Source organism: Pseudorca crassidens, chromosome 9 (assembly GCF_039906515.1).
Source record: "Pseudorca crassidens isolate mPseCra1 chromosome 9, mPseCra1.hap1, whole genome shotgun sequence".
NCBI classification, from domain to species: domain Eukaryota; kingdom Metazoa; phylum Chordata; class Mammalia; order Artiodactyla; family Delphinidae; genus Pseudorca; species Pseudorca crassidens.
The window spans coordinates 38,228,869-38,244,069 of record NC_090304.1 but is presented as its reverse complement, the minus strand read 5'-3'; the positions used below and the strand labels follow the sequence as shown (position 1 = coordinate 38,244,069).

Sequence of the window (15,201 nt, the reverse complement as noted above, 5' to 3'; positions counted from 1 at the left end):
TCTTTTTTTCTCTAAATTTTCTTTTTCTTTTTCTCTTTTCCTTTTCTTTTCTGTTTTTTCTTTTTTTTTTTTTTTTGGTGAGTGCCATCTTCACACTCTCCCTCTGCCTTGCCCCAGAGCACCAGTATCTTAGAGAGGGGAGCTTCAACACACCTGTGGTGATTCGGTTTTTATGTTTGGTGACCCAGTTTTTGTGGCTGCCACCCAGGGGAAGCCCTCTGATCACCTGGCTCTGGAGGCTGGGGGCCTTGTGTTCCTGGGTCCCATGGGATTAACAATTGGAGAGACAGTCCTTGGCAGACTACCACTCCCAGGGCACTGCACAGACAGCAAACTGAAACATACCCCCAGACTTTCTGAGAAAGAGGCCTATATGCTTTGTCCAGGAACTTTGGACTGAGGGGCAGGTTTCTAGTTTGGCCAACAGAGGGGCTCTCAGGGAATGGAGGCTGAAGAACGCAATTTTTTTTCTTTTTTTTTTTTGAGTACAGTTATAAAGCAGAAACTAGCACACCATTGTAAAGCAATTATACTCCAATAAAGATGTAAAAAAAGGAAAAAAAAGAAATCTTGCCATTTGTGACAACACGGATGCATGGATAAACCTTGAGGGCATTATGCTAATTGAAATATATCAGAGAAAGACAAATACCATATGATCTCATTTATATGTGGAATCTTAAAATTAAAAAAATTTTTAAATAATAAAAAGATAACATATATGCAGAGAACAAATTGGTGGCTGCCAAAGGAGAGGGGTAGAGGGGTGGGCAAAATGGGTGAAGGTATACTAACTTCCAGTTATAAAATAAGTAAGTCATGGGGATGTAGTGTCTAGCATGGCAACTACAGTTAATAGTACTGTACTGCATATTTGAAAGTTGCTAAGAGAGTAAACCTTAAAAGTTCTCATCACAAGAAAAAAACGTTCTGTAACTATGTGTGGTGACAGATGTTAACTAAACTAATTATAGTGATGATTTCACAATATATACAAATATCGAATCATTATGTTGTACACCTGAAACTAATATAATGTTGTATGTCAATTATACCTCAATTAAAAATAATAAAAAATAAAATTAAAATGTTAAATGGTACTTTAGAAGCACACATGAGCAAGATATTAATTGTTGCACTTGGCTCTAGAAGTCAAGAATGTTGCCAAAAAAAAGAAGAGAGAGAGAGAGAAGTAAGGAGACCTGGCTGCCAGGCTTATTCTGCTATGGGACGTTGGATAAGATGATTAAGTTCTCTGAACCTCAGTTGCCTTACAGCTGCCTTATCTATAAAATAAGGGGGTCAGAGTAAATATTCTCTGAAGTTCCATGCTATCATTCAAATCTCAACACACTTTAATATGCCAAAAGCATTATATATCTCAGTAATCATATTAGCATTATTATTTGAATCCAAAATAACCCTGATAATAACACATCACATTTATAGAGTTCGTTGCAGGTTTCAATGTGTTTTCACATGCATTATTCTCATCTGACAAGTAACAGAACAGCATTTTTTTCATGTTCTAATAGGGAAGGCTGACCCCTCATTCAATCCAAGGTAAAAAAGAGGCTTCCTGCTCTCCAGGGCCTGCACTCTGGTATGGGTGTGGCTCTGACCAAGGAAACAAGCGAGCCCCTCACAGAGAGACTCGCAAATTAGGGGTGTCATTCAATAGGGTTGAGGATGGGAAGAGCACTTTGAAGTCCCTTTAAAATCCCTTCCCCACTTGAGGGGTGCAGGAAATTTTCAAATGAGATGCTTTAGACACTCAGGCATCTACCACTAGAGCAGTGATCAGCATAGGGATCAAGGAATGAAATGCAAACTTTAATAACTCTTGCCTTACTAAATATGTGTCAAGATTGTTGGTGGGAATGTAAATTGGTACAGCTACTATGGAGAACAGGATAGAGGTTCCTTAAAGAACTAAAAACAGAGCTACCATACAATCCAGCAACCCCACTCCTGGGTATATATCCGGAAGAGATGAAAACTCTAATTCGAAAAGATATACGCACCCCAATGTTCGTAGCAGCACTGTTTACAATAGCCAAGACATGGAAGCAAGCTAAATGTCCATTAACAGATGAATGGATAAAGTGGTGTGTGTGTGTACACACACACACACACACACACACACAATGGAATGTTACTCAGCCATAGAAAAAGAATGAAATAACGTCATTTGCAGCAACATGGATGGACCTAAAGATTATCATAGTAAGTGAAGTAAGTCAGAAAGAGAAAGACAAATATCACATGATATCACTTATATGTGGAATATTAAAAAAATGATACAAATTAACTTATTTACAAAACAGAAACAGACTCACAGACACAGAAAACAAATTTATGGTTACCAAAGGGGAAAGATCGGGGGGGGGAGGGATAAATTAGGAGCTTGGGATTAACAGACACACATTACTATATATAAAATAGATAAACAACAATTTCCTATTTATAGCACAGGGAACTATATTCTACCTTGTAGTAACCTATAATGGAAAAGAATCTGAAAAATAGTATATAGTTATATATAACTGAATCACTCTGCTGTACACCAGAAACTAATACAACATTGTAAATCAACTATACTTCAATTAAAAAAAATAAAATTTAAAAAAATAGTTTTTTAAAATATCTGTCAAAGCAAACACTCAAGGGCTCCTTCTGTTTGTGTTTTGCAAAATAACAGTTTTATTGGCAATAAATCTGAGAAATGCTAAATATGTGTGTGTGTGTGTGTGTGTGTGTGTGTGTGTGTGCGCGCGCGCGCGCGCGCACGTTCAGAGTCCTTAAAGGACTTCCCTGTGGCGCAGTGGTTAAGAATCCGCCTGCCAATGCAGGGGACACGAGTTCAAGCCCTGGTCTGGGAAGATCCCACATGCTGCGGAGCAACTAAGCCCACGAGCCACAACTACTGAGCCCGCATGCCAAAACTACTGAAGCCCACGTGCCTAGAGCCCATGCTCTACAACAAGAGAAGCCACCGCAATGAGAAGCCCGCGCACCACAACAAAGAGTAGCCCCCACTCACCACAACTAGAGAAGCCTGCACGCAGCAACGAAGACCCAACGCAGCCTAAATAAATAAATAAATAAAAGCACATGTTGTTTAAAAAAAAAAAAAAAAGAGTCCTTAAAAATTCTATATCCTTTGTTCCAGGAATCCTATTCCTAGAAATCCTTCTTGAGAAAATAATCAGAGATTTGACCAAATTTTTAAGTTCAAAGATGCTGATCACAGCATAATTTTCAGTAGCAAAAAACTGGAAACAACCTACATTTCCATAAACAGCCACATAAATTGTGGCATATCGAAATAATAAAATGTTATTTTTAATGTTAAATAATTTTTTTAAAGAATATTTAACGATATGGGGTAAATGTTCCCAATATAATTGCAGGTGGAAAATCTGTATATAAAGCAAACATAAAATATGCATATCTTGTGGTGTTTTTTGTGTTTTTTAATACATGTAGAAAAAAACGGAAAAATGCATTAGAATGTTACAAGTCATTTTTGCTAAACTGTGAAATTATGGGTGATCTTGGTGTTCTGTAATTCTGCAATGAGCACGCACTATTTTTACAACAAGAAATTAAAAATTACTTTTAAAAAATCCTTGTCCTACCTACCTCCCAGAGTAGTGATAAACACAAATATGAAGGCTGAGCTTTCTAACAGTAAGAACTATCCTAAAACGGAATACCCAGGGAGAGGGTTCAAGCATTGCCCAGTGACCATACGGCCCTTGATTAGGTCAGACTTTCAGAACTTGGGATTCTACAGCCTTCTGTGAAATCCCTCCACCTTCAGCATGTGTCTTGCATTGTTGGCAGGGCAGAGCTGGGTTGGACTGGTCCCACCCTTCCTGCCTAGTACCCTGATGCTTAGCTGTGCTAAGCATGTGCTTGTATGTGCTATGAGGAGTAAAGCAAGCAGTCAGTGGCCAAGAAAGAGAGACCCTCTAGGGGACCAATCTTAGCAGCCAGTGGCCACTGTGCCCTTACCAGCTTCCAACACCCCAAGTGGTAAAGGCCCTTCTGCCCAGCAAACATGTCGCTAGGACCCCTGCTACTGACTCTCAGATACAGTCCTCATGCTAACTTCCCTGAGGATCTAAACTGGTCCTAAGGCTTTGCTCTGCAGCTGTGGTCCAGATATGGCATGGAGGAAAGGACAAGTGAGAGTGTCAAATACAACCCTCAGATGTTTTTCGTTTGTCCCACCATTTGTTTGGTCCACCAAGTGTTTTAAAAAACAATATACCTGAGTACTCGTATGGCTTGGTCAAAATACAGAATGCCCCTGCAGGCAACAAAGCTTGTGAAAAACGGGAAAACTAAGACTCAAAGAAGGACAGTGATTTGTTGAAGTCCATGCAGCAAGTTACTGGCTAGAATACCGGGTTACAGGGTCTAAGCCTGGGTGTCCTGACTTCTTCCAGTTCAATGTGTGACATTACAGAATCCCTGACTCTCCAGGGACTCTAGGACCCCTGATACCATGAGGAGCCCCAGAACCTCCCACCTCCTGTGGGTTCAAGATTGCAGGAGACTTTAGTCATTATTTTAAGTTGTCAGTGACTGCAACATGGGGATATATGAAGTTCATACTTGGGACTCAGGAGTAATTGACAGTGGGCAAACAGGAAATGACAGCACATACTAGGAAGGAGGGTATGAGGAGACAGGAGAGGCCCTGCTCCCCCTGGATGGCTGATACAGAACCAAGTTAAACAAAGTGAACAAATAGCATCTTAATGCTAAGGAGATGCATAAACAAAGCTACAATCATCCACACTGCTCCCCAGAGGAGACAGGCAGGGATACTCGTGGCTATCAAAGGAGACTGAATTGATGAAACAGATGAGTGTGAGGGAAAGATGCTCCATTTTCACCTTGGTTTCTTGGTCCTCCTTAGCTTGGCTGTAGCCTTGCTCTCATCAGACAGTTCATTGTGTGGGGCAGAGTCTAACAAATGTGATAAACTCTGAATGAGGGAATGTCATATTCTTGACTCCCTCTTTAAGGTGGTGCCTCTATTACCTGGGGAAGGGGCAGGAATTTGGTGATGTGCTGTATTCTCCCTACCATTCCATATTTTCATATTCTCAGAAAATAAATGATACAAGAGAAGGTGGGGCAGGGCTGAGAGGAAGAGAGAGTGGCAGGATAAGAAGAAAGAGGAAGGAAGATTAGGGTAGAGGAAAGAAGTGAGAGTAGAAAAGTATATATTCATAGTAAACAAGTTGGATGACAAGGCAGGAAACATAAGGGTTTTTTCTTCCTAACATAAAAGGGATGGTGGACTTCATTACTCTGATTTTTATCCACCCACTGACCTGTCTCCACCTCCCTCCCTAGCCTGTCGGCTTCTAGGGTAATGAAGTATCAAGGTAAATCAGGCAAGAGCATTTGAGTGTGGACAGAAAAATCCACCTCAGCGTGCTGCTGAGGTGAATACAGCGTGCTGCTGCTGGCTTCCGCTGGATCATCCGGGTTTGCCTAGACATCACAGGCAGCAGGACTCCTGAGGGCCCGGGCAGCCTGGGTGGGGAAGGGGGAGTCAATGAGTCAGCAGGAAGCAAAGACACAAGGTGTATCCCCAAAGTGCAAACACAAGGAAAAGGCCAGCCCCTGGGTCAAATTCATAGCTCAGTGGCGCCCTGTCCATCTGGCAGCAGATGGCTGTTCTATTCTAGATTCAGTCATTCCCCTTGAGAAAACCTCTTTGGTAATGACGTTCTCAGTCCCTTTCTCAATTTGCACTTAGTGCTTAGACATCATCAGGACATGCAACCAAGAACAACGCCACAAAGATTCTCAGCAATATTTGGAAAGGAGAAGGAACACAGTTGTTTGTTCATTTTATTTTTAATTAAAGGTGTTAACTGCAGAGGAAAGAGACCTATGAAAACCTTTCTAATAATGCAGACAGTATACTCTCCACCCGGGCCGCTCCTTCCCTCTTCCAGTCTAGCAAAGAAGAGGAAAGCAGAATGGGATCTAGCAAATCAACTGAGTCCATTCTAGTAGGCTCCACACGGAAGCTGGAAGACCACTTTTCAGACCAAAAAGAGGAGTCAGAGGAAAACTGAGCCACCTCGCACCCTTGGCACTCTTCTCAATGTACTAATATCCCAGAAAGCTAACAAGGCCACCTGGGATAGTGGAAGAGACTGGGAATCTGGGTGGCAGGCCCAGCTCTGCCACTGACCTGCTGTGCAGCCTTGAGCCAGGTGCTTATCTTCTCTGAGTTCTAGTGTCCCCATGTGTAAGACAGAGACGATAATATGTACCTAATTGAATATATATTATTGATTTTAGTTTTGTCTGTTAGAATTTCATATTTATGGAATCATGCAGGATGTAGTCTTTTGTAAAAGGCTTCTTTCACTCAGAACTTTTTTGAGATTTCATCCATGTTGTTGGATGTATCACTTCGCTCCTTCTGAATTGCATGAATATACTACATTTCTTTATCCATTCTCCTACTGTTGGATGCTTGGACTGGTCCCAGTTTGGGGCCATAGTGAATAAAGATTCTACTTTCAGTCTATTCTAATTACTCTAGATACCTCATATAAGTGGAATCGCACACTATTTACCTTTTTGTGATTGGCTTATTTCATTTAGCATAATGTCCTCAAGGTTCATCCTTGCTGTAGCACGTGTCAGGATTTCCTTTCTTCTTCAGGCTCAGTAATAATTCCATTGTATGGATATACCACATTTTGCTCATCCACTCATCTGTCAGTGAACACTTGGGTGGCTTCCACCTTTTGGCTATTGTAAGTAAGGCTGCTATGAACATTCTTCAAGATCCCATTTCCAATTCTTTTGACTACATATCCATATGTGGAATTGCTGGATTATATAGCAGTTTTACTTTTAATATTTTGAGGAACCACCATACTGTTTTCCACAGCAGCTGCACCATTTTACATTTCCATGAACAGTGCCCGAGGGTTCCAATTTCTCTACATCCTAGCCAACACTTGTTATTTTTTTTCTTTTCTTTTCTCTTCCATAGTAGCTATCCTAATGGGTATGAGGTAGTATCTCATTGTGGTTTTAATTTCCATTTCCCTAATGATTAGTGATGCTGAGCATCTTTTCATATGCTATTGGCCATTTGTATATCATCTCTGAAGACATGCCTATTCAAGTTCTTTTGTTCATTTCTAAATCAAGTTATTTTTATTTTTGTTGTTGACATACTGTAGTTTTATAGCAAATCTTCAAGTTAGGTATGTGAATCCTCCAACTTTTCTTCCTTTTCAAGACTGCTTTGGACATTCAAGGTCCTTTACATTTCCATATAAACGTTAGAATTAGCTTGTCGATGTCTACCAGAAGAAAAGCCTCTTAGGATTTTGACTGGGATTGCTTTAAATCTATAAGTCAATTTGGGGAGGACTGACAACACTGAGTCTTTCCATCCATGAATGTGATTTATCTTTCCATTTATTTAGGTCTTCTTCAACTTCTCACAGCACTGTTTTACAGTTTTTATGTACAGTCTTTTCAGATTTTTTTTTAAGTTTATACCTAAATATTTTATTATGCTTTGTAACATAATTGTAAAATAATTTTTTAAGATCTTCCAATTTTTTGTTGTTGCTGTATAAAAAATGTAATCAATTTCTGACCGTTGACTCCGTACTCTGTTAAATTCACTTCTTGGTTCTATCTAAAGTTATCTTATAGATTCCTTAAGATTTTCTATGTCAACAATTATGTCATCTGTGAATAAAAACAGGTTTATTACTTTCTCATTTTTAAGCCTATTATTGCTTTTTCTTACTTTATGGAACTCACTAGGAACCTCCTTCCAGTATAATGTTGAATAAAAATGGTGATAGAGGGCACACTTGCCTTAGTCTGATCTTAAAAGGAACACTTTCAATTTTTCATTATTGATTATGACATTTGCTTTCTATAAATGCCCTTTATTAGATTGCAGAAGTTCCATTCTATTTCTAATTTGCCAGAATTAGATTTATTATCACAAATGGATGTTAAAACTTTTTCCAACTTTATTGAGGTATAATTGACAAATAAAAATTGTATGTATTTAAGATGTGCAATGGAATTTGATCTACGTATACACTGTAAATGATTACTACAATCAAGCTAATTAGCACATCTATCACTTCACATAATTACTGTGTGTGTGTCTTAAGAACACTTAAGATACACTACTCTCTTAGCAGATCGCAAGTATAGTATACAATACAGTATTATTAACTATACTTACCATACTATACGTTAATCTCCAGAACTTATTCATCCCATATAACTGAACCCTTTGACAAACATCTCCCCATTTCTCCCACCCGGCAACTACCATTCTACTCTGTTTTTTTTTTTTTTTGGATTCCATATATATATATATATATATATATATATATATACACCTACTTTCACTTCTGATACTGGTATTTTGTGATCTCTTTCTCTTTTTTCTTGATCAGTCCAGCTAGATACTTGTTGATATTTTCAAAGAATTGTTTTGGGTTTATTATTTTTCTCTATTTTTTGTTTCCTATTTCATTAATTTCTGCTCCTATCTTTATAGTTTCCTTCATTCTACTTATTTTGGGCTTACTTTTCTTTTTCCACCTTCTAAAGGTGGAATCTTAATTCACTGAATCTAGTCCTTTCAAATATATGCACTTAAGTATATAAATTTTCCTAAAAGCACTGCTTTATCTGCATCCCACAAATTTTCATTATTATTCAGCCAATAAAATGGACAACCTAGAAGAAATGGACAAATTCTTAGAAATGTACAATCTCCCAAGACTGAATCAGGAAGAAATAGAAAATATGAGCAGGCCAATTACCAGTAATAAAATCGAATCAGGAACAAAAAACCTCCCAACAAACAGAAGTCCAGGACCAGACAACTTCACAGGTGAATTCTACCAAACATAATTCTACCAAACCTATCTTCTTAAACTATTCCCAAAAATTGCAGAAAAAGGAACACTTCCGAACTCATTCTATAAGGCCAGCATCACCCTGATACCAAAACCAGACAAAGACACTACACAAAAAAAGAAAATTACAGGCCAGTATCATTGATGAACACAGATGCAAAATCCTCAACAAAATATTAACAAACTGAATTCAACAACACATTAAAAGGATCATACATCATGATCAAGTGGGGTCTCAAGGATGGTTCAATATCTGCAAATCAATGTGATATATAATATTAACACATTGAAGAATAAAAATCATCGATCATCTCAATAGATGCAGAAAAAGCTTTTGATGAAATTCAGCATGAAGTCTTAAAATCTTTTTATTTTGAAATGAATTCAAGCAGAGAAAAGTTGCAGTACTATATAAAGAAAACTCATATTCCCAAATATTAACATTTTACCATCTTTGCTCTATATTTCCTTTCCTCTCTTTCTCCATTTTCTTTCTGAACTATCTCTGAGCCAGTTACCAAACTGATGCCCTATCACTCCAAAACATGTTAGTGTATTTGTGACCAAAACCATCAACACTCTCGACATAACAATTCAACCATCAAAACTAAAAAATTGGGACTTCCCTGGCGGTCCAGTGGTTGGGACTCTGAGCTTCCAATGCAGCGGGCGCAGGTTCGATCCCTGGTCAGGGAACGAAGATCCCAAATGCTATGTGGCGTGGCCAAAAACAAAAAACAAAAACAAACTAAAAAATTAACACTGGTATGTGAGTACCAACACAACTTCAGACTCCATTGAGATTTCACCAATTGTTCCATTAGTGTCCTGTGCAACAAAAGGATCCAGTTCACAACTGTATGTTTCATTTAGTTGCCACACCTCTTTAGAATCTTTCAATTTGGAACAGTTCCTCAGTCTGTCCCTGACTTTCAGGACCTTGACACTTGGGAAGAATGGGCCTGCTTTTGGTCACTCTCCACTTCCTTCAGGTGGTTATTTTTTTACATTTTATCTGAGTTCACAGTTGCTTTCTGTGGGGTTTGGTTCAAAAGAACTACTCCACCATTACCAGAAATGGAATCAAGATGGGATTCCCCTCTTCTGACCACAGATGACACATGGAAAACCTGCCTCTCTGTTTGACTAGCATGACAGTTCTCACATCTACAAAATAGGAACAGCTCCAATATGCAGCCTCATAGCATTTCATATAATTTTTCCAAATATCTATTTTATTATTATAATTAAGATGATGCCTATATGGAGTTAAAAATCAAATAGTACAGAAAAATATCAAATGAAAAGAAAAAGTGCCCCACCTAACATTAAAAGATTTATCTCTAATGAGCAGAATCTCTCCATGCTTGGCCCACCAGTGATACGAAAACTAAAGAAAACTCTGACTGAGAATCAGAAGACCTAAGTTTCCAATTCTGGTTCTACTGCTCCAAAACTGGCTTTAGGTAAGTCACCTATTCATGCAAAAAGTATTTACTTAGCTCCTGGTAGCATATTTAACCCCCTGTACCTCAGTTTCCTTATCTGTGAAATGCATAACACTATCCATCTTTTCCATATGCCTCACAGGCAGGAAAAAAATGATGCAATACTGTATGTTTGGGTATGCTGAAAGTTGAAAGCATAATACAAATGTAATAATATATCAAGTGTTAGACCTCTGGAAAAATCAACATGAAAATCATAAGACTTAGTTGGAATATAGGAGACAAATTAAAGATGAGATGTGAATGGAAGAATCTATATTTTATTTGGTTTTATATTATTATACTATCTATACCTGTACTGTCCAATACAGTAGCTACTAGCCACATGTGGGTATTTAAATTTGAATTCATTAAAATAAAATAAAATTTAAAATCAATTCCTCTGTCACACTAACTACATTTCAAGCGCTCAGCAGCCAGCTGTGGTTACCAGCTACTGTATTGGACCAATACAGACCATTTCCATCATCATATAAAGTTCTACTGGAGAGTACTGATCCATACTATTTTATATAATGTATACTCTTAACTGCCTGATATTAATGTTGTTACTGTGGAATTAATGCATAGCAACTAGCCTGCCACTATGAAACAAAACAAACAGAAAAATCTTAAAGCTAAAAAGAAATCTGGATAGGGAAGAGTTCTAACTAAACCAGAATGTTAGTGGCCTTAGAGCTTTGGAAGAACCCTTGGAATTGCTTGTCATTACACAGATTGGAAAGCTGAGGCCCAGGAAGCAGAGTCTCTGACCCCAGGTCCCACAGAGAGTTAACATTCGAGTTCGAAATGGAATCCTGGTATTTCACAGCATAGGCTTTGCAGTAGGATCTGGATTTTAATCACAACTCTAGCCATGTGGCCTTGGACAAGTGACCACCCCCAAGCCTCACTCTCCTCATCTAAAAACTGAGGAATAATAATCCCAATGCTGCTCAGTTGTCCCGAGGATTAAAGGGACGATGTCTAGCATCGTCTAGCAGAGACCCCGGCACCCCAGCACCCCACTGGGACTTGGTGGATGCTACCCGCTATCATTATTAGCTGAGACACTGCTCTTTCCACTACACCGCAAACTCCGATCGGGAAGGCTTTGGCCACCACACGCATCATCACCATGGAGCTGGTGAGTATAGGAAAGAACGGGGAAATTATGCAGCTTGGCAAAATGTGCCAGGGGAGCAGAATGATAAATGCATTGTACAGCAGTAACTACGGAACTGCTCCCACAAGTCCCCAAACAGTAGCAGAAATTTCACCTTGAGGGGTGCAAAGGGAAATGTACCGTTTTCTTGCCTCTGTGCTCTTCCCCTTAAATAGGCATCTGAGGAATGGAGCACTGCGGACTGAGAAAGATGTTTACATTTCTATGACCCTCAAGCTGAGACAACTGGAGGAGTCAGCATTCTGTTTCCATTCCTCTCCTTCCAGAACGAATATATCACAACTCTGTCAGCAACCTACAGCTATCCCCACCGCCGGCAGACCTCTCCAAGCCTGCTTCTGAGTAGGTGGAGCTCAAATCCCCGAGGCTTCTTCAAGTGCCCGCTGTGTCACCTAGCCCCTTGCCCCATGCCCTTCAGGGTATGACATTCCCCCCAAATCCTAAAATACAGTGCCCACTCTCCAGCACCATATGCTATCCTCTGGAAGATGACCACACACAAGGTGCTCAGATGCTAGAGCAAAATCAAATAGTAACAGGGGAGGAGAGGTTTCCATTCAATTCTGCAACAAATCTCAACCACCTGCTTTAAGACAGGCACTGTGCCACGCACAAAAGATACAACCGCAACCAAGACATGGTACCTGCCCTCAAGTAGTTTATACTTGAAATGGCAACTGGAGTTGTCCAAAGTGGAATCAACTAGGGAAGCTCTAATCTGAGCCTTGTAAAGTGGTACAACTTGGATTTGCAGGTAAGGGGGCCGGAATTGAGATACTACGAAACTCATCCCTGTTGCCAGTATGAATGGAAACAGAAGCCCAAGAAAGGACCATGAGGAACTAAAATATCCTTTCTCAACTCTTCAAAGGCACACTTCACTGTCCCAGCTTTAAAGTGGGAGTTTCTGGTGAAGGAAAACCATTCACCTCCCCTAGTCTGTGCCCAGACACCAGAGGGGAGAAGGAACTGTCACAGGCTCTACCTCTTCGCGCACCATCTGGATGTCTAGGAGGGGGTGGTGAGCACCATTCTCAGTCACCTCTTTGCCCTCCAGCCTGAACAACCACCATCCAGTCACCTGGATGTCCATTAGTCCAGGACACTGCCACTGTGTTATCTCTGCCACTCCCTAGCTGTGTCCTCAGACAAGTTACTTCCCCAAGTTTTGGTTTCCTCATCTACAAAATGGGGATGTACCCTGCTCCATGGAAATGAGGTAAGAATTGAAAGTGATGTTTATACAGTGCACAATGTGTGGTACATAGTCAATGTTCAACAAATAGGAGCTATCATTATTATTATTTCTTAAAAATCCTAATGTTCCCCATCAAGTCTTTTTTAATTGCCAACCTCTGTGCTCATACCCAAGCCTGCCAATACCATCACCAGGTTTATCATCTCAGAAGGAACCAGCCTCTTCCTATAGATCCTTCAGAAGACTGAAAAGCCTTGATCTTCTCACCCACCAAACTCAGTCTCCCTCAGCCTTTAAATTTCAACTTCTCTAAGAAGCTCTGCCAAAGACTCAAGAAACCTGGCCAACAACTCTTTTCCCTGACACTGCCCCTAGATCTCTCTGCTCCCAAGTCCTCAGCTCTTACCTGTAGGAGATTTATACCATCAGTCACATCCCATTCAGAAAGCTGTAGGACTCTAGATGTCCTCCCTGTTGTCACTTTCCAAGTCCAATGCTCAAATGCACTGACAGGTAATAATGGATAAAGAGGAACACAAGAACCATGGAAATTATTCATATCAAACTCCAGCTCTTTAATAACTGACAACAATTTGCAAAGAGCTACAAGAAATGGAAGTTTCCTGAAAACCCACAGAAGACTGCATATGACAGAGAAGTCAACCAACTTAACTTACATTTGTTTGTTGCTTCATGGTTATAAAATGCTTTCATATTCATAATCATTTTGACAACAACTTGCAGAGGCAAGCCTAGTAAGCAGTATCATATCTGACAGTTGCAAAATCAGAGGTTCAGAGAAGTAAAGCAGTTTGTCCAAGAATCAAAAGACAATGTAAAGTCACTTGATTCTCCCAAGTCCTTCTTCTATTGGTTGCTCCTTCACACAGACTCTATCATCAAATGATGTGCATGCTCCAGGCTAGTAAAAAAAAAAAAAAAAACTTACACAAAAAGGATCACATGGAAATAAAACTACAGAGAAGATACTCAAGAATGACTAAATTATTATTCTAAAGTGAGGAACTTTCCTCACTCAATCCTGGGAGTGCTAGCTACAACAACACATACATTTTGTTCAGCAACCATGAGCAGTTGTCCCCAGGCAGCTCAGTCTCCTGAAGTGGCCCATGGAAGGTCCTCATGGCAGCTACAAGCAGCCTCCCAGCATCTATTAGTGGCTCCCACGCTGCCTCCTGCTTTCCTTTCTCCTTACATTTCTGGCCCCTCTGAAAAGCCAGAAGCTTCACTGTTGATTGATTGTCATAGCAGCTGCTATTTTCACATCTCTGATTCCTTCCATTTCTGCTACCCACAGCCAGTACCCCCCATCTTGGATGACACCAGGCATCCAGTAAAAACAGCTCTCATCCAAAGAGCAATCTGCAGATGCAGGAGGTGGCCACCAGCACTGACAGCGTTCCCACAGAGAGAACCACTACATCACAGAAGGGAATTACACAATCATACAAAGACTAACTTCTTCCTTCTAGTCATAATTTGGTGGCCCCACTACCAAACGGCCTGGGGTCTTCGGGTTCTGAAGGTTACATGTCAAAAGCATGGCCTGGTTTGCTTCCTTGGAAGTGACAAGAGCAATGTTTTCTCTTTATCTACCTCGTGGGGTGCCTACCAGCCAAGGCCTCAGAGGCTCAGGACACTGCAGGCCAAGAAGAGGCTGGAACTGGATGGGATTACCTTTGGGGAAGAGGGGTGACTACAGGCTTGGTTCCTAAGGCAGCCATTCAATATAACGTACCCAAAGGGGTCTGGCAGAGAGAGGCTTGATTCAGGCCCTTGCCAATATCAAAGAAGGCCTCCAAGCAGGAAGCTCTGAGCAGCAATAATCCTTGGAATCAAACACTTGGCACTCTACTGGGGAATTCAGAACAAGGTCCTGAACAGTGACCAGGGGTCCAGAACACAGAGTCCAGGCCCCGGGCAATGAGACTGGCAAAATCCAGGCTCTACTCAGGGTAGGGTTCCTGTGCTAGTGGAACTGGAAGAGAGGTCCAGCTGTCTGGACGGGGTCAGTGTGGGAGGGAGAAAGCATTTAAGAAAGGCAAAAGGAAGGCCAGGGTTCATCACAGCCAAGGAGCCAGGCCTCCAGCAGCCCACCAAATGCCAGATCTGGAATTGCAAGAGGTCTCAGGGACAAGGGAGGTTGAGGAAAGGTGGAAAAGGGCTTCAGGGACAGCAGTCCAACAAGAGTCAAGGAAGGGGGGTAACGGCACCAAGCAAAGAAAAACTGAGAAAGAAAGAAGAGGCAGGTCTGTTAGGCTGAATGGCAGGAATACTGAGATGAATATAAGACATCGTCCTTGTTATCCATTGTTGCGGGGGGGGGGGGGGGGGGGCGGGGAGTAGTTGTCC

The 15,201-nt window shown here is 40.7% G+C and overlaps 1 protein-coding gene across 13 annotated transcripts in view; it reads right to left on the bottom strand.

Annotated features, from left to right (window-relative positions):
• Window positions 1-15,201, bottom strand: part of SERGEF (secretion regulating guanine nucleotide exchange factor) — a 237,165-nt gene that overhangs the window by 164,254 nt on the left and 57,710 nt on the right. For 6 of the 13 annotated variants that reach the window (XR_010946119.1, XM_067749711.1, XM_067749707.1 and 3 more), the window contains exon 10: window positions 3,044-3,088. The exons of the other annotated variants lie outside the window; for them this stretch is intronic. Coding sequence is in view for 5 of the 6 variants with exons in the window: in XM_067749711.1 (XP_067605812.1) it covers window positions 3,044-3,088 (45 nt within the window). In the remaining variant the exon portion in view is untranslated. The remainder of the gene's footprint in view (window positions 1-3,043; window positions 3,089-15,201) is intronic. 13 annotated transcript variants of the gene reach the window in all.